Genomic DNA, 21,827 nt, shown 5'->3' with positions numbered 1-21,827 from the left:
TTGGTAGAATATCAGCTGTAAACTTCTGGATTTGTGTGCCGTTCTCATGTGCAGCTGTTCCTTTGCGTAGGTCATTTAGCCCTAAACAAGTTGTTAATCTGTTTTTAAAACAAAAGTTTGTTTGTTTGTTTGTTTACAGAAAAGATGGCACCCCATACAGGATCTCTAGGACCAGTTGGTTTACCCCTGGAAACTGAAGAACAACTGATTAAGCGAATGATGGCCAGAAGGCAAAAGATAATTGCAGAAATACTCCAAACAGAAAGAGATTATCTTAGTGATCTGGAACTCTGCATCAGAATAGTGGTTGAGCCCTTGAAAAAAAGGCAGGTAAGAAAGTTTTGGCCCTTCCTTCCCTCCTTCCTTCCTTCCTTCCTTCCTTCCTTCCTTCCTTCCTTCCTTCCTTCCTTCCTTCTTTCCTTCCTTCCTTCTTTTCCTTCCTTTCCTTCTTTCCCTCCCTCCCTCCCTTCCTTTTTGCTCTTTTTCTACCTGAGAAAAGCAAAGAAGCTAGATGCAATTGCTAGTTTACTTTCAGGTCCAATTCAAAGTGTTGGTCATTACCTTGAAAGCCCTCTATGGCATGGATCCAGGATATCTGAGGAACTGGCATACCCCATAACTTGTCCCACTCATTCCAGTGAAAAAGTCCTACTTTGGATCGTGTCAGCCAAACAGTTTTGGACAGCGGGTCCAAAAGAAAGAGAAACTAGTTGTGTTCACAACAGCGGTGGGTTCCAACTGGTGTTACCACTGGTTCTCTTCACGCATGAGCTTTGCCAAACTTGCGCTTCACGCAAGCGCGTTAAGTTTCTGGCCAGCTGAGGTATGGCAATCCACTCTGCCACGCCTATCAGTTGAGCTAAAAAAAAAGAAATAAAGGTAGGAATAAAGCAGGGGCGGGTGGGAGGGCCCAGCTCCCAGTCAAAGAGAACCAGTTTGGTGACGTCACATCGTCACTGCTACCGGCTCGGCCGAACCGGGCTGAACCGGGAGCAACCCACCACTGATTCACAAGATAAATGAAGCATAAACTAGGTAATTGAAATTTACTTAGTATGGTGTGAGAACTTAGTGATAAATTTATGGTTTAGTCAGTTGTGTGTACACAGGAAACCAAATTAAGGAAGCCAACATTCAGTTTATTGATGGTGTGTCATGCAAAATGCATGTGCGCATGTAATGTCTCTACTACATGAGCTGTGCTAGGTCCCAGTTTGCTTCCAGGTCCAATTCAAGGTGTTGGTCATCATCTTTAAAGCACTTCATGGCAAGGGTCCAGGTTACCTGAGGAATAGCCAGCCACTTCGGTGATCCCTGGCTAACACGTGCCATATGCTAAATAAATAAATAAAACCTGAGGAACCTATCATCCCCACTACATCAACCCATTCCACTCAGTCAAGCAGGGAGGTCATGTTTCATATCCCATTAGTCAAGGAGTTTCAACTGGCAAAACCAGTTGAACCAGGAAGGGGGCCTTCTCTGCTGTTACCCCTGTTCTTTAGAAATTTTACCCTCAATCTTCTGAAGTGTGTGAGGCAGCCCTGAGGGTAGCTGGTGGCTTGAGGGCACTCCCACACTCTCATTAACTTTTTAGCCTTCTGAATTTTTTAACTTTGACTTTCACTTCAACCTTTTAAGTTTTAACTTTTTTGTCTGTGCTTTTGTTGAGGTTTTATTTATTATGTTGTGGTAAATTACCCAGAGTCCCTTAGTTGAGGTGGGCAGCGTAGAAATTTAATAAATAAAGCCAGAGAGACATAGAGGCTGCATTTGCTCATGCAGATAGCTAACAATATTTTATAGTAATTTGCTTTGTAGACCCAGACTGCAGGGTACTACATCTGAGACAGTGATGCTAATGGAAGTGCTTATTACAATTATATCTTTTCATGCAGGTTTTATTCTGTCAGTTTGTTGTTCAGCTGGCACTTCAGAAACCTCTGGCTACCACTTAAACAGCACATTCTGAGTTTTGTTTTTCAAGCAAAACAGGCAGCCCGCTTTATTAAAAATATTTTTTGTTATTTTTTGCACATTTTATTTTTATTATTATTAAGTGGCTCTGTAGGGCTGCTTTGTATATATACAGCCGTGATGGCGAACCTATGGCACGCATGCTACAGGTGGCACACGGAGCCATATTAGTGGGCACGTCAGCTCAGCTCTGGGCGCATGCGCGCACCAGACAGCTGATTTTCGGGCCTTCTGGGCCCACCAGAAGTAGGGAAATAGGCTGTTTCCTGCCTCTGGAGGGCCTGGTGGGGGGGTGGGGAAGGCCCATTTTTCTTTCTTACCTGGCTCCATGAAAGGGCCCATTTCCCGACTCCCGGTGGGACAGGAAGTGATGTTTTTTCATATCCCCAGCCTCCAGAGACTCCTAGAGAGGCTCCTACAGACTTCTAGAGAGGCTCCTAGAGACTCCTAGAGAGGTTCTGGAGGCTGGGGACAGCAAAAAACATTACTTCCTGTCCCACCGAGAGTTGGGAAATGGGCCCTTTCAGCTTCCGTAGGGCCTCCAAGGGAGTGGGAAAGGCTGTTTTCGACCTTCCCAGATGCATAAAAAGGATCTGGAATCAAGTAAGAAAGAAAAATGGGCCTACCAGGCCATCATGTGCCAGGAGCGGGGGTGGGTGGGGTTGCATGCGCATGCATGTGGGCACGTGCATGCGTGACCCTCCCCCCGCCCCCGGTCTCCTGGCACGCGATGGCAAAAAGGTTAGCCATCACTGATATATAGCATTGCAACAAAAAGGGATAACTTTTATAGACCATTAGGAATTAATAATCAAGCAGATAATCTAAATTATTTACATGATTACCTTTAGTTTTATCACATTTATGTTTGAGAAACACACGTTAAGATAGGAAAAGTTTCTTTACTGGGAGGTTGCTCTGAGGGGAGAGAGAGTATTAACCATTCTCCAATCTTGTGTTACTTAGTTGTATTGTCCTCCAGCTTCCATAGTCTTCCAGCCAGTATGATTTTGACTTCACTGCTTAAAAAAATTAATGAAGACCAATCTATACATATCCTGCCATGAAAATATATCAGCTGAAACTGTTTGCATTTATATTTCTTTTACATGTTTCTTATATTATGTATTTATATTGTATTTATATTGTAATAAAAATATCCCATCCTTTTCAATCCAGTTCTTTAACCTGTTGGTTTCAAATCTTAGTAGCAATGAATATATTTTGGCTTATTATATGCTCATCGTTTACAGAGAATTATTTCAAATTCAGTTTTATTTTGTTTTTATTCCAACTGTCCTTTTATTTAAACCTCTCTTTCATCTGATCATGAGAAAACCCATTGAAAAGCGAGTATGTAGATTGTGTTTCTGAGCAAAAGAGTAGGTTGACAATAGTAGCATCCCATTTTTTCCTCAAGTTTTTGCCCATTCTTTTGGTTTCATTAGATTGCTCGACTTGATGTGGACAGCTTATTCAGCAACATTGAATCGGTCCATGAAATATCATCCAAACTGTTGTCATTGTTGGAAGAAGCAACATCAGATGTGGAACCAGACATACAAATAATCGGTATGTTGTTGTCTTCCTGAATTCTACAGTGCTACCTGCAGCAATAACAACAATTGTAATAATAATGCTTCTATAATTTGCCCATTGCCCCAGCCAGAGTCAAACTTACCTGTTTATTTTTCCAAACTACCATTCCATGTAGTGTACAAATGAAAGATGGAGAATCAGGCCCATAATCAACCGGCAACATCATACACACCTTAATCCAGGTGGCATCAGCTCCTATCAGACTTTCTTACCGGTGCTCTTCCAGCAGCATATAATTGTACTAACTGGGTCAAATATCTTTTATTTTGGAGAGCCCTGGCCCCAGGATGTGGGAAGGCTCCGTGCATCAGGATAGCTCTAATAAGGCTTTGTCATTACTAGGCCCTACCTGATTTGTCAGGCTGGAAACAGTAAGCCTGTTTCGGGGTGGTATTCACTTACCTTCGCTACCGGTTCACAAATGGGAGCGCATGCACAGAGCATCAAAAACGGGACGTGATGACGTCCGAGTGGGTGGGTGGAGCCTCCGGCAGCCACCGCTGGCCTGTTTGCCGACCAGTGTTTGAGAGCAGAGATATCCACTTGCGGGGGCCTAAAAAGGCAACACATAGCAGAACATTTATCTGGGGCTGAAACAAACGGGTTGTATTTTGCACTGCTAAACTGTCATCTTCCCTTTTTTGTCCTCTTGTTCAGGATGTGGCTGTCAAGAGCTGTGTTTCATATTACTTGGCTGTCAAGTATGTTCTGTAATGGAGAGGGTTGCTTTGTAGCTCTTTTTCTTAGAGGATATTCAAACAGATCAATTGACTGGCTCTAGGAGTTTCTAGGATACAGGTGACTGGACTGTGTTATTTAACCCTTTTCAAATGAACCACCCAGAGATGAGTTGTCTTGTTCTAACTGCACTCTAAACCTCCACTAACTCTGTATATTTATTAGATTATATTCTGTCTTTCATCCAGGAGCTCAAAGCAGCTTACAATATATGGGTATTTTTCAGTGGTGAAATCTAAAATTTGTTACTACCGGTTCTGTGGGCATGGCGTGGTGGTTGAGTAATGTGATTGGGTAGGCGTGGCCAACTTTTTTTTTTTAACTTTTAAAACCATTTTTTCTACAACCTCTTCAGCGAAGAGGTTGTAAAAAAATGCTTTTAAAAGCCTCTGACGATCCCAGCTGAGTTACCTGATCGCCAGAGGCTTTTTTTTCTTTTAAAAGCCTCTGACGATCAGGCAACTCAGCTGGGATCGTCAGAGGCTTTTAAAAGCATTTTTTTATATCCTCTTCAGCCGATGAGGTTGTAGAAAAAATGCTTTTAAAAGCCTCTAACGATCCCAGCTGAGCCGCGCGATCATCTGAAGCTTTTTTTTTTTTACTTTTAAAAGCATTTTTTCTGCCGAAGAGGTTGTAGAAAAAATGCTTTTAAAAATAATTTAAAAAAGCCTCTGATGATTGCATGGCTCAGCTGGGCATAGCGGGGTGCAGGGATTTTTGCTACCGGTTCTCCGAACCACCCGCCACCATCGCTACCAGATCGGGCAATCTTACCCCTGGTATTTTTATTTTACTATCACAACAAAGGTCTCTTTCCATGGCTAAGATTGGGCTTGAATTTAGGTGCCTGCAGCTCCAGTCCAACACCTCAGTTACTACATCCCACTGGATCTGCCTAGAAAAAAAAAAGGACAAAGCTGCATAAAAAGAACATCTTCACACAGATTTAAACAAGGGTTTTAAAAGTTTCCCAAATTGTGCTTTATTTGATGTCATATAAAGCAAACATAACTGACCTTCCATATGTTTCTGAATTATAATATCTAATATTCCTTGCAATGACTGATTTCACCGTGAGTTTTTTTATTGTTTGGGGGTTTTTTTTGCTTTTTTCTTATGAATGCAAAAGCTAAATAACTTTTTGATCTTTTAGTTGGTCATCATTTATGTTATGATGTAATTCAATATTCTATAAATAATATGTTAGGTCAGGAGGAATGGGCTAGGACATCTATCTAGAACACATTCATGTATTTTCTTGCTATGAGGAATGATTTGTCATTGTCATCCTCCTATGCTTTTTCAACTTCTCAATCTAGCCTGTAGCTCTTAGATTTGATCTGATCACCCATCCAAATTCTAAACAGAACCAATGCTGAATATTTAGTCACATTGAATCAGTGTTTCACCTCCATGAACATGTATGCACATGCACACGTGACATACAGGCACACAAATATAGGGTGAAGATCTGGTTCAAATTTGACATCCAAATTGTGATTAGAAATCTGAAGATAGCAAGATTTACTTTGGAGCATTTGAGTTTGAAGATGTAATTCATAAATATATCAAACCTATGCTTAGCAGAAAAGCATCAAAATGTCCACAGTGCTTTATGTAACCTATAGCTTTCTGAGTGTTTGGGTTCACACTACATAAAGCTTTATTTTGTCTTTTTAAAAAAACAAAAACAAATAAAACATAACAAATCATGATTTGTTGACTGGGAGATTGGCTGGGTTTAAACAAGATGTCGCACCCTAAAGTTAGGTCTTAGCACAAATGACACAGAACACTGAAACAAAAGGAAGTGCTTCATGATTTAAAGGGATTAATGAAACCAGCCAATGCACAGTTAATCTTAGAAGAAACAAGAATATTATTGTTGACTGTAACAGTTGCTATGTGATTCCTGGTTTAGAAGCAACAAGGTAGAAAAATAGTCATGTTTCATTATATCGAATTATAAGTTGAATGGCTTTTTTGAGGCAGCCTTCTGCAGCATCCAAGGACACTCTGATTGAAGGCCTTTGGTAGGTTGTTGATTCGTATTCTTAGTACTGTTATTAAAGTAAATGATGTGAATGGCTGAGGAAAGAGGAGGTTTCCTTTTCTTATGCATGCAGTAAAAAGGACATGCCTCCATTTAATCATATCCATGTGCACATTATCTGTAATGAAAGCTGTGCATTTAGCCTCTTGTCAACCCAGTTCACCTTTCTGTGTTTGGCATTTATCTTAGCTACTAGACACAAAGGAAAAATCAAAGACTGAATTGTTTTATGTTTTATTTGATTTGTATACCGCCCTACTCCCGAAGGGCGTATTGTCCCCAAATTAGCTAGAAGCCGAAATAAATACATTGCACAGAGGTGCTGCTTTTTCCAGATATGTTTTTGCAGCTGAGGTATCAAATAAGACCATGTGTTATGCTTTCGCATTTCTGTATCTGCATCATACTCTTAATGAGAAGTAAATTCTTTCAGAAAGTTTCTTTCTAGTTGCTTTCAAGAAGTCAAAGACTGACTTGCTTTTTGGTATGTGCTTTTCTTTGTTTAGGGTTTACCTTTCATAACAGCTTGGTGTTTCGAAATCAGGCAAAGTCTCTGTGTGCCCCTGAAGCTGGTTATCACTGGGCTCCTACCCTTATTGTGACTATTGAACAAACCAAGAATGATTTAATTTAGTGTCCACTATAAATCAAGGAGCCCAACAGTGCTGTGCTTTATTTTCAAACCAAGAACATAAATAAAGATCGGTTTGCACATCACGACTTAAGTGAGAATGACAAGGAAAGATTCCTAATGCAGCTAATACGTTAAAGAATTTAATTTAATTTAATTTAATTTAATTTAATTTAATTTAATTTAATTTAATTTAATTTAATTTAATTTAATTTAATTTAATTTAATTTATATGCCGCCTCTCTCTGAAGACTCAGGGCGGCTCACAATACATTTTAAAAAATCATCACAAAAAACATTTAAAAATTAAAAACATTAAAAACTCATTCACGCCATTCATGGCCGGATCTCACCAGATCACAAGAGCGAGATCAACGGCCCCAGGCCTGCCGGAAGAGCCAGGTCTTCACCGCTTTTCGGAAGGCCAATAGGGTGGGGATGGTCCGGACCTCAGAAGGTAATTGGTTCCAGAGAGCTGGGCAGCGTGCCCGCCAGCTGGCATTGTTTAGCTGACGGGACCCGGAGGAGACCAACTCTGTGGGATCTTACCGGTCGCTGGGAGCTAGGATTTATTTCTTATAAAGAAATAATTCCTATTGCTGAAGGACTAAAATTGACAACTCTTTGATCTTATAGTTCTCTGTAGTTGACTTGAGCCAAAGAGCTGTCCTGTGTAAAATAGGTTCTCTTAAAAAAGAGAGCTTAATGGATGTCATTTAGAGCAGGGGTGTCAAAATCAAGGCCCGGGGCCCGGATCCAGCCCATGGGGTGCTTAGATCTGGTCCAAGGGGCCTCCCTAGAAACAGCAATGTACCACCCTGCTGTGCCTCTGCCAGCGAAAAAAGAGCTCTCGAGGGCCCTGTGCGGCCCTCCCAGGCTCCATTTTCAGCTGCAACGGCATCCTGCCCCCGTCTGCCAGTGAAAACAGAGCTCCATTTTCAAGCTGGCCACACCCACCCCGCCCCGGAGGTCAAACACAGCTCTGATACGGCCCTCAATGAAATCAAGCTTGACACCACTGATTTAGTGCAATATTCAATAATTGCAGCACAATCACTGAAATCTGGAATCTGAGATTCCAACTCCTAGGTAGACAAAGCAAGAAACAGAATTTCCAAGACCAATTGTAAGTGTCCTGCAGGTTTTAGAGGAGACAATATATCCCGTTACAAATTTTAGGGAAACCATGTATCATCTGACAGTGGTTTTATTTTGACTTATATGTATTTTTGACTTTCCCAGGTCAAGTGTTTCTACAGATTAAAGATGTACTAGAAGAAGCATACAAAATCTACTGTTACCATCACGATGATGCTCACCTTCTTCTGGAATTCTATGAAAAGGATGAGGAATTGAAACAATGTATAAAAGACTGTCTACAGTCCTTGAAGTAAGATTTTTAGAAAACATTGTTTTCATTTTTTTGTTATTGTATGACATATGCGAGAGCTAATGTTTATTATAAATCCTAAATTATGTGAGAATTGGAGGGGATTATATTTTCAAAAGTTTGCTTTATTAAGGGTGTTCCTGTTTTTTCAAGAAGTTACTTGATTAGATTTATCTAATGCTTTTGATTCCTTTTGCATGACTTCAAAGAACTAAAAATGTTAGCAAAAATACAATATTATTTTTTATCTTTATTTTACTTTTACTTTATTATTATAAAGATAAAAAACTAATACAAACTAAAAAAATGAAAGAATAAAAATAAATCATATAAAGTGCAGAAAAGAAAAATAGAAAAGAGGAAAGAAAACAGTAAAAAAGAAAAGATATATAAAGAAATAACTTACCCTTTTATCACGAGTATAAACAATTTCAATAACTTATCAATTTCTTATAAAATACAACAATATCTTTTTCTCATATCCCATATCTTATCTATAAACAATCCTCATTAAAGCCTCATCAGTACTGATCAGCAAAAGTCCATTAAAGGTTATCAGAGATAACAACATATTTATTTAACCTTAATCAAATAAATGAACATTATATTCCTCCCTTTTAATAATCTTGAAATAATGTCCTGGAGTTTGATTTCTTTTCATATTTTTTTTTGTTTGTTTCTTCTCACAAAATTCTTTAAAGATTTAACCTCTTTTGTAAATCCAATATAGGAAAATTATCCAGGTTATTCTTTTGGTTTGTTATTTGTATCTACAGTACCTTTTCATTATTAAGATATCAGCCAATTTTTTTACACGTCCACTGTATCATGTTTTTCCATGTCACAACCTGTCATTTTAAAATCAAATTTAAATCAATTGTCATCATGTCAGGTAACACTTGTTTCATTTCCATAGCATCTTTTAAATACTGTATATTCCATAGAGGCTCATACTTTTAAAACTAGTTGATTGTTCAAAACATTTTTTTCAATAAGTTTAATGTTAAAATATTTTGCTTCATTCTGTATTAGTAAATTGAGTGTTTGTCTCTTTTGACTGTAACATTTAGTTCCTTCCAGTTCTCTCTATTGTCTATTAGTTAAAGTTTTATTAGCGGTATGTTTTTTTTTTAATAATTCAAAGAAAAAATATTTTCCCACGGGAAAGATTCTTCATAATTAATTCCAAAATCTTACTTCAAATTCATCTGGTCTGTTTGTAACCTTCCAAAATCAAAATTCTAATTACACTTTTGCTGTTTATTTTAAAAAAAATAAATAAACTTGTACTTAAAATGTCTGTGGCTAAGGATTGAAGGAAACTCACCTGGCACTGTAAACATGTCAATCCAAAGATTTCTAATATACGAAAATCAGTTAACAAGCAATTTCCAAAAGTGATTAGAAAAATATGTAAATCCAATGCCCTTAAAGATGCCAACCATGGCTTGAGCAAGATGCCTATTCTCTTATCCCCTACAGCATAAACATGCCAAATATCATTGTTTTGCAGTCTTCTCGCAAGGAGCAACTCTAAGGAGAACTTGTGGGTGATTTCAGGTATTTTCCTCATGCAGAAGAAAATTACAAAGAGCCAGTCCACTTGCCACTTCTTCATTCCATCGCAGTTGTTGGTTCCACTTTTAGCAGAGCTTTCAATTCATCATTTTTTCTCCAAGAGTCCAAAAATGGAATATTAAGAATAGGTTTCCTTATTATTCATGCAGTAAGGCCCAAGAATTCATATGTTTAAGTACTACACCACAGTTCTATTTACTGGGATTGTGAAAATTCCAGCAAAGGAATGGAAGCACCTGGGCATTAGCCTCTTCCAGCTTTTGGAATTTTTGGAAGGGTTGATACAAGACAGTGAAGAGAAGCCATAAGGATGGGTGCTTTGCTTGACTCTTAGAAGCAAATAGAATATGGCTTCATGAAGTAGATTAGAAAGGAATAATGTCAGGGTTCCAAGTAACATACCCATAGCAAACAAAACTCTGAAGCAGATAGATTCCTCAAAGAATAGGTTTATTGGATATGTCATATTGGCACAGGCTGATGAAAACCGACTCTGATTATTCCCACAGTTTTCACCTCATTAAAAGTAAAAGTTTTCCACTTTCTCAAAACAATCAATCACATGGTCCAATCATGATACTGTCCAGTTGCTGGGTTACTCCAGTTCCCTCCTTCCGAGCACCTGCAGGAATGTCCTTGGTTCCCAAGAGAAAGTATTTTGTTTTGACTACAAGGCCCCAACTATCTCTATTCCCCCCTCCCTATCCCTCTTCTCCAATGTATCAGCACTGAAGTCTCAAAATGGCCTCAGTCAGGCCAGCTTCAGGGTTGACAAATAATTCATTGATGAATCAATAAAGTGAAATACCTTTTATAAAATTGCATGATTTAATTAATACTCCACTGTTCTTCAACAAAGCAGTACCTAGAAGTTTATTTATTTATTATTTAAATTTGTATACCGCCCTTCTCCTGAAGGACTCAGGGCGGTGCACAGCCAAAATTAAAATACATACAATACAAAATTTAAAATAATTTAAAAGCAGAATTAAATCAAATTGGCTTCCCAAAACATTAAAACCCATTACCCTTAAAATAACCCATTAAAATTTTAAGCCAGCCCAGCTTGCTGAAATAGGAAGGTCTTTAAAGCTCGATGGAAGGTCCAGAGGTCCGGGATTAGTCGTATTCCTGGGGGTAGCTCGTTCCAGAGGGCGGGTGCCCCCCCAGAGAAGGCTCTCCCCCTGGGGGTCGTCAGTCGACATTGCTTGACCGACGGCATCCTAAGGAGGTCCTCTCTGTGGGACCGAGTTGGCCGGTGGGAGGTTATCGGTGGCAGAAGGTGGTCTCGCAAATAACCGGGCCCTAAGCCATGGAGCACTTTAAAGGTGAGAACCAATACCTTGAAGCGCACCCGGAAGACCACCGGAAGCCAGTGCAGCTCGCGCAGGCAAGGTGTCACATGGGAGCACCAAGTTATTTATTCATCAATATTTATTCATTTGTTTGTTTGTTAAATGCCTCATCTTTTCTTGGGGCCACACAAATAGAACTTTCCCTTAATTTTATTCCCACAACATGACAATATAATATCAAACTGTGATGAATCTAAAATTGAAGTGAAGATCCGAAAATCCCATTGCGCCAGAAGGAATATATAATATTGAAAAAGTTACTGCCTTATCATAATAATACTAAATCAAGATATAGTTTGTTTTAAGCACTCAAGGTCTACAAAATGGCTTCTGGATTCCTCGTGGGTCTTTTAGATTTTATTTTTAATGATAAATAATTTATTCTTTTATTGTTATTCTTTTATATATTCTTTTATTCATCTTAACAATAAAAGTGGTGGGTGGCTCCAATCTGTTTTGTTAGGATGTGTGTTTATCTGCCAAGAAAAATTACAAAGGTAAGCTGATAGAATGCATCTGGGAGACTTAAATATGCACTTGTGTATCATGGAAAAAATAATTTCAACAGCTCTGGAAAATTGGTATGTTGTGACTGGTTAGATTCTCTGTGATAGCCATTTCATTAGATGCCTGGGACAGTTCTCAAAATACTTAATGCCCGCTGGCTCAAAAAAAAAAAAAAATCAAAGATACCTGAACTAGAAACAGTCTACTAATATTCTCTAATTCAGCTAATTTTGCTGACTGCCAGCAGTTCAGCAGTTTGAATCTCACCAGGCTGAGGGTTGACTCAGCCTTCCATCCTTCCGAGGTCAGTAAAATGATTGTTGGGGGCAATACAGGGGTGAAATCCAGCAGGTTCTGACAGGTTCTGGAGAACCGGTAATGGAAATTTTGAGTAGTTCGGAGAACCGGCAAATATCACCTCCGGCTGGTCCCAGAGTGGGGTGGGAATGGAGATTTTGGAATATCCTTCCCCCAGGAGTGAGGAGGGAATGGGGATTTTGCAGTATCCTTCCCCTGGAGTGGGGTGGGAATGGAGATTTTGCAGTATCTTTCCCCTGTCATGCCCACCAAGCCACGCCCACCAAGCCACACCACGCCACACCAAGCCACGCCCATAGAACTGGTAGTAAAAAAAATTGAATTTCACAACTGGGGCAATAGGTTGACTCTGTAAAACACTTAGAGAGGGCTGTAAAGCACTGTGAAGCAACGTATAAGTCTAAGTGTTATTGCTATTGCTTTTCTTAAGAATCTGCTAATGATTCCATATTTCTTTTTCTGTTTGCAGAAAGATCTATGAAGAAGGGTAAGTTATACATTTACTTAGATGTACTACAGTATTTCATCCATCCTGCATTTGGGATGGCTAATTGTGAACCCTATTTATATGTATAATACAGGTAGTCCTCAATTTACAACAGTTTATTTAGTGACCGTTCAAACTTACAACGGCACTAAAAAATGTGACTTACGACCATTTATCACACTTATGACCGCTGCAGCATCCCCATGATCATGTGCTCAAAATTCAGATGGTTCATACTTAGGACTGTTGCAGCATCCGGGAATCATGTGATCCCCTTTTACGACCTTCTGACACGAAAAGTCAATGAGGAAGCCAGTTATTAACTGGGTTAATAACTTATCAGCTGCAGTGATTCACTTAACAAAGGTCGTAAAATTGGGGCAAAACTCATTTAACAAATGTCTGACTTGACAACAGAAATTTTGGGCTCAGCTGGAGTTGTAAGTCAAGGGCTACCTGTAAGATGCTTATTATATCTTTTTATGTACATAAATCAGTGAATATGTTATTGTATTCCACTTTTTTTGGAAATCAGTAAGAGTATTGAGAAAACCATGGACAGCCAAGAAAACAAACAAAGGGATTGTCAAACAAATTAGTCCAAAGCAGGGGTGGGTTCTACTTATCTTTACTACCGGTTCGCAACGGGATTGCGCACGCACCGAGCTTCTGTGCATGCGCAGATCACTTATGACAACATCCGGGGCAGTGGGCAGAGCCTCCTGCCGGTTTTACTATCGGTTCTTGAAAACCTACCACTGGTCCAAATTTTTTGTTACAGGCACAAATGAACAAGCTCAAATTATCCTACTTTGACCACATTATGCATTATACAGAAAAGGCTGTAACAGTGGTAAAGGTGGAAGGAAAGGAAAGACGAGGATGGCCAGCAGCAAAGTGGATGGACTTATAGTGGCATAACAGAATAACAGAGTTGGAAGGGACCTAGTCCAACCCCCTGCTCAAGCAGGAGACCCTATACCCATGATGGCAAACCTATGGCACGCGTGCCTGAGGTGGCACACAGACCCCTCTCTCGGGGGATCTGGGTCTGGGGTGACGGCACACATGCCGTCACCCCAACTCAGCCAGCTGGTCATCAGGTTTACAGCACTCTAGTGCACATGTATGCACATGTGCACGCCTGCGCACCAGTGGTGGGTTGCCCCCAGTTCAGATCGGTTCGCAAGAACCGGTAGTAAAACCGATGGGAGGCCCTGCCCACTGCCCCGGATGTCATCATCGGCGATCTGCACTTGCACAGAAGCAAGGCGTGCACGCGTGTGAAGCAATCGTGCATGCACAATCCCGTTGCGAACCAGTAGTAAAGATAAGTAGAACCCTCCCCTGGTGCACGCGCACCTTCTGGTTTGGGCACTCTGTGCCTAAAAGGTTTGCCATCACTGCCCTATACCCTTTCAGATAAATGGTTGTCCAATCTCTTCTTAAAAACCTCAAGCGATGGAGCACTGAAGCACCTTCTGAAGGGAAGCCATTCCACTGATTAATTGTTCTAACAGTCAGGAAATCTCCTTATTTCTAGGTTGCTTCTCTCCTTGATTAGTTCCCATCCAATGCTTCTTGTTCTGCCTTCAGGTGCTTTGGAGCATAGGTTGGCTCCCTCTTCTTTGTGGCAGATACTGGAACATTGCTATCCTGTCATCCCTAATCCTTGTTTTCATTAAACTAAAAGAAACCTTAAACTGAGCAGGTTAGGGGCAGTTCATTCACAAAACACATCTATATGGTGAGGAGCATCACGTACAGTAGACCTTTGGAGGACTAAGAATAAAAAAATGACTTGATAGAACATAATCAAGCAAATTTTTTAAATCTCAAGCCAACATTCATACAGTATATGACAGGCTTAGATAAAGTCAACTAACTCACTCTCATCCACTGGAAAGATGAAAGACCTACTGTGATGACCCAGGGCTGGGCACAGAAGCAACATAGCCAGAACGAAGGCTAAACTCCCCTTTATTGCTCCAACTTTGCCCCAAAAGCCCCACTGTTCACTGCAAGTCCAGGAACAAAACTCTAAACACGCAGTTCCAATAGTTTCTGGCTGCTATTAGTCCAGAGGAGCAGCACAGTTCTGACAGCAGCCACAGTTCAGGGAATGTGGTTCCAAGGAGTCCTCGTCACAGGAAGAGTTCACTGGGACTGCAACACAACCTGGAGCAGAACTGGCGAACTCGCACATAGTTCACCAGTTCTATGAGCAAACTCGCACATAGCCTGGCCAGGCAAGCAGGGCAAGACAAATAGGGCATGGCAAACAGGACAAGGCAAGCAAAGTATCCAGATGTTGGTAACAGCACGTGAGACTGGAAAAAGACAACACTTGTTCCCAATAGGTGCCCCTCCCAACAGTGTCTCTTTAAATCTCATTCCCCAGGTGAGAGGAGGGCACCCTCTTCCCGAGTCGTTGGGTTGCCCTGCACTGATCCTGCCTCCTCTCCATTCTCCGTGCTTGGAGATCAGGGGGGACAGGTAATTGCTCATTGTCGGAGCTCTGTCACTCCTCTGCTCTGCTTCCTGCCCTCTCCCCCCTCTCCCCCCGCCCCCCAGTCATCCTGTGTCCTCTCTCCTTCACTGGTGACCATTCCCAGGCTCAAGGAACCTGGGACTGCTTTGTCCCGCTCCTCCGGTCGTTCCTCCATCAGCCCTAGCTCTATCTCATCCTCCTCAGACCCAAACTCCGATAGGGCCATGACACCTACCTTGTCATACTTTCATTGCTCCTTCATGCCTCTATAGCATTAAACATCCATGAGGCCATGCTATCCATGAAGCTCTACATGGAATCTGCCTGTAATGGTATCAGTAGCCTGAGGATAAAGACCTTCAGGTCTTTAAGGAATGGTAGTGAAGACTTGATGTCCATACCCTCATCCTGTTCTTAAGTCCAGTTTGACTGCTATAAAACCTATGGGGACTGGTGATGATAGGAGTGGTGATGTCAAAGGTAGGCAGGATAAGATAAGTTTCCAGTGACTTCCTCTTTTTTTTCAGTCACTTTGTTGCCTTCTGCTCATGGTCTCCACATACAGTGTTGGTTTAAACAAGATTTATTTAATAAAATGCAGTTTGTTGGCTTCACACAACATATGAAAGCCAAATAAATAAGTAAAGCATGTTCTGGCTTAACAGCTTTGGTAAACCCAGTTTTTTGTTGTCTGTTGAACGATTGGGTGTGTATACTGTAGTTTTGAACTCTAAATACAGCATCCATATAATTAAAGAAAAAATCAGGAAACACTTTTCAGCTTACCCAATTTAACCTAATCATTATTGGTGCCTTACCTCTGGTCACGAACGGAACTTGTTTGTGACCTGGCATAATATATATATACTTGTCTTATAACAAAATACAGACACAGTTTCAACAGTTGACCTACCCTTCCTTGGCCAATGAAAACTCCTTAATTAGAAAGCTCACATGGCTTTGTGATCCTGAGTTGGCATAATAAAGCTCTTGTCTCAATCAAATGTAGTTAAGGTTGTGCTTATACAAATAATATCAAAAGACAAAAAGAGATCATACCTAGGCATATCAATAGCAGATGTGCATTAAATTACTCTTGCTGAATTTCTGAAAATTAATGTGCCCTTATCATTGTTAAAGTATAGGCCAAAAGCTGTGAATTGCACCGATTATAAATTGGTCAATAATTCATTAGCCTTTCAAAATATAATTTATGGATGGTGCTGTTTGGACTAGATACAGGGGATTCATGTAACCTCCAAGCATCCAGAGACAATAAAAGGCTCTGTTCTTTTTTGGGAATCCTAATGAGCATTTTGGCATGTGGATTTCTGCACATCTGTCTACTCGATGTTCCAGCTCCACAATAACCCTTTTCTTTAAGCTCTTCCCAGAGCCCTTAACTCATAGCAAAGACAGTATGTTGGTGATTAGCAGAATAATAGCTCTATGACATCCTATGAATAATTTTGAGAGTCATTTAGGCATGCACACACATATATAGCTGCAAAGAAATGAGAACCCTTCTGCGTGAAGCTTTTGCATTTTAGTTTAAACAGAGAAACAGAGTTCTCTGTACTATGAAGTAGGAGCTCCCCCAAGCTGTCAGATATGGCTTGAATAACTCTGCTTAGACAACTGAGTTCCTGACAGAAATTAATTTCCGCATTCTGCAGCATTGATCCTTTTATTTTGTTTTGCTTTTAAGTAAAGCCTTCTTCACGTTGAGCTTGAATCCTTGATGACTTCATAGACATGTACTGCAATTCATGTAGTTTTCCTGGAGATAATATAAAAGTGGCTTGCCACGAATATCTGAAATTTTGTTGTTTCCTAGTACAGTTTGCAGCCATGTTATCTTTGCATTCCTGCTAAGATAAGATGTATACCTGGGAAAAATAATAGCAATTCAACTTTAAAAAGCAAACAAAATATGCTATACTGTATACTGTATACTGCCAGTGAGTCAACAGGGAAGGATAACAAGTTCATCAACGGTTTATTAATCTAATCTAATCTAATCTAATCTAATCTAATCTAATCTAATCTAATGCAGTGCAGTGCAGTGCAGTGCAGTGCAGTGCAATGCAATGCAATGCAATGCAATGCAATGCAATGCAATGCAATGCAATGCAATATAATACAATCTATAATTGGGCTGCTGGCTTCCAGGAGAAAACTCCCAGGAAAAAATCAAAAGATTGCAAAAGATGTAGTAGCCTGTCCATTTCTTGTACCATAATGATAGTCTGATTTATAGAAAGAAACAAGCAAGGTTTCCCAAGTCACAGAAGAAACAGATTTTCAGCTGCTAAACTAATCTGCTTTGCCAGTAGAAAGAAGGTCAAAATCTGATTGTATTAGTTATATTAGATTAATTGCAAGTGAAGTTTTATTTCCAGTCTTATACAGTGAAGTTTTGTGCTAGTATACAATAAATGGTAAAATGCCCTGATTGGCAAAAGGCAGTCTCTGCTCCCTGTAATGGGAGCATTCCCTAAACTCTGCATAATCACCACAAATGCTATTAAGTCTAGGTTCAAAATTAGCTCAGGAATAGCCTTTTGCATGCCACTATTCAAAAAAGTAATGTTTGTATAAATAGACAAATATCTCTTGCCATTTGCAGCTGTATTTAAGCAATCTGCTTAGCCACAGCTAACTTAACTAAATTAAGCAAACACGGTGGGCTTGCACTTTGTGCTAAAGTAGACAGAAAGCTAGGGGCTGTGATGGCTCAGTTGTTAAAGATGCTGAGCTTGTTAGCTGGAAAGCTGACCACCTCGGCTCGAGACCCAAGCACCGCATGACGGGGTGAGTTCCTGTTACTTCCCAAGCTCCTGCCCACCTAGTAGTTCAAAAGCATGCAAATGCGAGTAGATAAATAGGTACCACTTCAGTGAGAAGATAACAGTGTTCCATATGCCTCAGCATGTTCTGGCCACATAACCATCCTTCACTAAGAAACAGAGATGAGCACTAGAGTCAGACATGACTAGAAAAGAGAAACCTTTATCTTTTCCTTTAGCCAGAAAGCTGGTTTTGTACACCATGCTGAGTTAAACTGCGGTTCTCTGTTTGTGGTGTGGTATGCTATGACAGCACAATCATTGAAATGTAGATGAGTCAGAATTATAACAGAAGGGAATTAGACTTCTGTGCCCTCCGAGATTCATTCATAAAACCATGGAAGGTGTTGACTATTTGGCACACTAAACAATATAGCATTTGCAGAACTAGGCGTATCTACAATTGTAATAATCAAATATTCATGCTAACATTTCCCCGCTACTCCTAAACTTGTTACGGTAAGAATTGCTGTTAGTGTGGGGTTGTTGTGAAAGCTAATTATTACAAGGAAATGCAATCGTCTTCTTCCCTATTTTGCAAGAACTCTCCTTTGTACTTAACATGGCTTAATTTAAATTTCAGGGGAAAACCAAATCTACTAGATATGGGATCTCTGATGATCAAACCAATACAACGTGTAATGAAGTATCCTTTGTTATTGTGTGAGCTCTTGAATGCCACTCCTAGGTCTCATCCCGACCACAAAGCCTTGCAGGATGCCTTGGTTGCTATGAAAGATATGAATATGAATATAAATGAACTTAAAAGGAGAAAGGATATAGGTAAGAGAAAGTCAAACAATATGGGATATTTGTACGGGACCTGCTTGCATGACCTTTTCAGAACAATGAAATGACCATTATAGAAAATAATAAGAAATTGGACCATATTGATTTTTTTCCCTGTATGGAATGAAATTTGAAGCTTGCATACATGGCAAGCAGCAGCAAGCAGCTTTGTTTTAAATATAAGTACCTGAGGAATGACTGTGAAAGAGCAACATTCTCCTTGTTTCCATTCATGTGAGCTTCCAATATATTGGGCCACTACGAAAACAAAGTATTAGACCAAACAAATCTTTTCTGAATCATCTAGGAATTTTCTTGTGGTGAAAGCTCAGATATACAACTGAAATGCCTTTCCTGAGAGGGTTTGTTCATCCCACATCAATCATGGATTGATTTATAACGAATATGGGCAATGGAAGACAGTGGACCTGTTCCTGTGGAAGTCTTATTTTATGGAGCTTTAGTTTTAGAAAAATGGTTCTGTCACTTTAATATCTGTCCGATTTCAGAACGATTGTTCTGCGCAGTGAAAATATGCCAAACGAATTGCAGAGGTCATACATACTTCAGAAGGAAAATTGTTATAAGAAAGGCATTCAGATAGGAACTTAAATCAACTTCAAGCTACAATAATTACACTTAGCATTAATTTTTAAAATTCATTTGGGTTGTACAAAGCATTCCTGAAAGAAATGTGAAAGAATCAACATCCACTTATTAAGCTCAAAAATGTAGCAAGACATAAGACCAGGATTCAGATACCTTTCCAAATGTTATACAGGCACTCCTCGACTTATGACCATTCAGCAATCCAGGACCTCCCCCATTACTTGAGGTCCCACATGCTCCAAAATAATAACTGCAGCAGGGATTGCTGGAATTCAGTGGGCATCTCATTTAATGACTGCAATGATGTATGACCATAGTTTTGCTCTGAACTGTGGTCCTAAGTCGAGGACTACCTGTACAAGAGCCCTAATCTGCTTAACTATCGAACAAACTACAATAGGCTGGTTTCACACATAGTGTCCAGTCATATGTCATATGGAATGGTAAATTGAAATCAAATTAATTCCATTTTGTATTAATATTATTTGTAAATTCAGCACTCACTTAATATGACAATCTACGCTTTGAATTTGGCTTATTTTTGGATAGGCATGTTCTGTATTTGGACGCCATACACAGAACTTTATCTGATCACAAAGTAGGGCTGCAAAAATCTAAGCAACTATTATATGGCAGCAAATTGTTAGCGTTATCTCTAAATCTCTGTTTCTATCTAACAACACATTGTTTGGAATTTCACAACTCAGATTTGGGAGTCCAATAAAAACACTTCCCAGGGGCTAAGCTTGAGGAAGACATAGGAAGGGGCCCATAACCCTGAAAAAAAGCTAAGCATATTCATATTATGAGAAAATAGTTTATTCTGATGTTGAAATACAGGAAATGGTGATGATGTTTGACTGGATTCTTAAACATATTATAGCATGTCCTTTGTAGGATCAAAGCAATATTCATGTGGTTCACAATTCAGTTTTCAACAATTACTAGCTTCAAAGTGATAGACATTCCTTGCATTTAGAGTTCATGGGTATCTCGTCTCTTTATACGGGAATTCCCTTGGGCTATTGTTCTTCATAAAGAACAATATATGCTTATTCATAGGCCAAAAAAAATCATTAAATCCCAGAACTAAAAAGCACATTTTGTTCCCATCTTATTTATCTTACTGCATGAGAAGACTGAAAAAATTGCTACAGCTTTAGTATTAGATGTTTGCATTTGCTTAAGGCATATAAATAAAATTAAGCATTTTTTTTCTTATTGTATCTGAGCTTCTCCCTGATAGATTCACTAAGAATTTTGCTTTGCAAACACATGAAAATTGCTATAGAATTCAAGCATCTATGCATTTTGCAATAAATAGAATCAAGGCAGCTATTGAAAATGACAGTGAAATTAAACTTTTAAAAAATTTATGTGGCCATCAGGACTTAATTATCTCTTCTTTCCATCAGTAAAACAAATTGTAGCCTCTGTTTCTTTATTTCTCTAATCTGTGATAGCATTAAAAAAAAAAGTAGATTGAATTTCGCTGGTGCCTTATCAGTACACATCAGGGGTGAAATCCAGCAGGTTCTGACAGGTTCTGGAGAACCGGTAGCAGAAATTTTGAGTAGTTCAGAGAACCGGCAAATACCACCTCTGGCTGGCCCCAGAGTGGGGTGGGAATGGAGATTTTGCAATATCTTTCCCCCAGGAGTGGGAAGGGAATGGGGATTTTGCAGTATCCTTCCCCTGCCACGCCCACAAGCCATGCCCACCAAGCCACACCATGCCCACCAAGCCACGGCCACAGAACCAGTAGTAAAAAAAATAGGATTTCACTACTGGTATACCAGAGGTGGGTTTCAGCAGGTTCTGACCAGTTCTGGAGAACCGGTAGTGGAAATTTTAAGTAGTTCGGAGAACCGGTAGTAAAAATTCTGACTGGCCACCCCCCCATCTTTTCTCTGCCTCCCAAGTCCCAGCTGATCGGGAGGAAATGGGGATTTTGCAGTAACCTTCCCCTGGATTGGTGAGGGAATGGAGATTTTATAGTATCCTTCCCCTGAAGTGGGGTGGGAATGGAGATTTTACAGTATCCTTCCCCTGCCACGCCCACCAAGCCATGCCGTGCCCACCAAGCCACACCCACAGAACCGGTAGTAAAAAAATTTGAAACCCACCACTGTGGTATACATTGTTATTTTAAATATGGTTTGTCTGATTACAGTGCTTAAGTATAAGAAGAATGATGAAGATGAATCTTTGAAGGATAAATTTTCAAGGTTAAATATTCATTCAATTAGTAAAAAGTCCAAGAGAGTGACTGGTCACCTGAAGATTCTGACAGGAGGAGAGCCTCAGGTAAATCACTCATTGTGTTTGCACATCATACTAAGCTATGGTGTGTTTAGACATGATTTCTTGAGTAATCAAACCTTTGCTGGATTTACTCACATCAATAATTTGCAATCCACAGTGGCCAATTTCATGCAACATGCTTAAGCCACAAC

General features: G+C 39.8%; 1 protein-coding gene across 1 annotated transcript in view; it reads left to right on the top strand.

Moving 5' to 3' along the window:
- ARHGEF38 (Rho guanine nucleotide exchange factor 38) overlaps positions 1-21,827 on the top strand; it is a 49,113-nt gene that overhangs the window by 13,513 nt on the left and 13,773 nt on the right. The window contains exons 2-7 of the mRNA XM_070948880.1: positions 140-330; positions 3,426-3,549; positions 8,241-8,388; positions 12,616-12,633; positions 18,557-18,756; positions 21,545-21,678. Coding sequence (XP_070804981.1) covers positions 140-330; positions 3,426-3,549; positions 8,241-8,388; positions 12,616-12,633; positions 18,557-18,756; positions 21,545-21,678 — 815 coding nt within the window. The remainder of the gene's footprint in view (positions 1-139; positions 331-3,425; positions 3,550-8,240; positions 8,389-12,615; positions 12,634-18,556; positions 18,757-21,544; positions 21,679-21,827) is intronic.

This window comes from Pituophis catenifer, unplaced genomic scaffold (genome assembly GCF_029215685.1).
Source record: "Pituophis catenifer annectens isolate HBS135680 unplaced genomic scaffold, rPitCat1.0.hap2 SCAF_8, whole genome shotgun sequence".
NCBI classification, from domain to species: domain Eukaryota; kingdom Metazoa; phylum Chordata; class Lepidosauria; order Squamata; family Colubridae; genus Pituophis; species Pituophis catenifer.
This window is presented reverse-complemented; position numbering and strand designations above follow the sequence as displayed.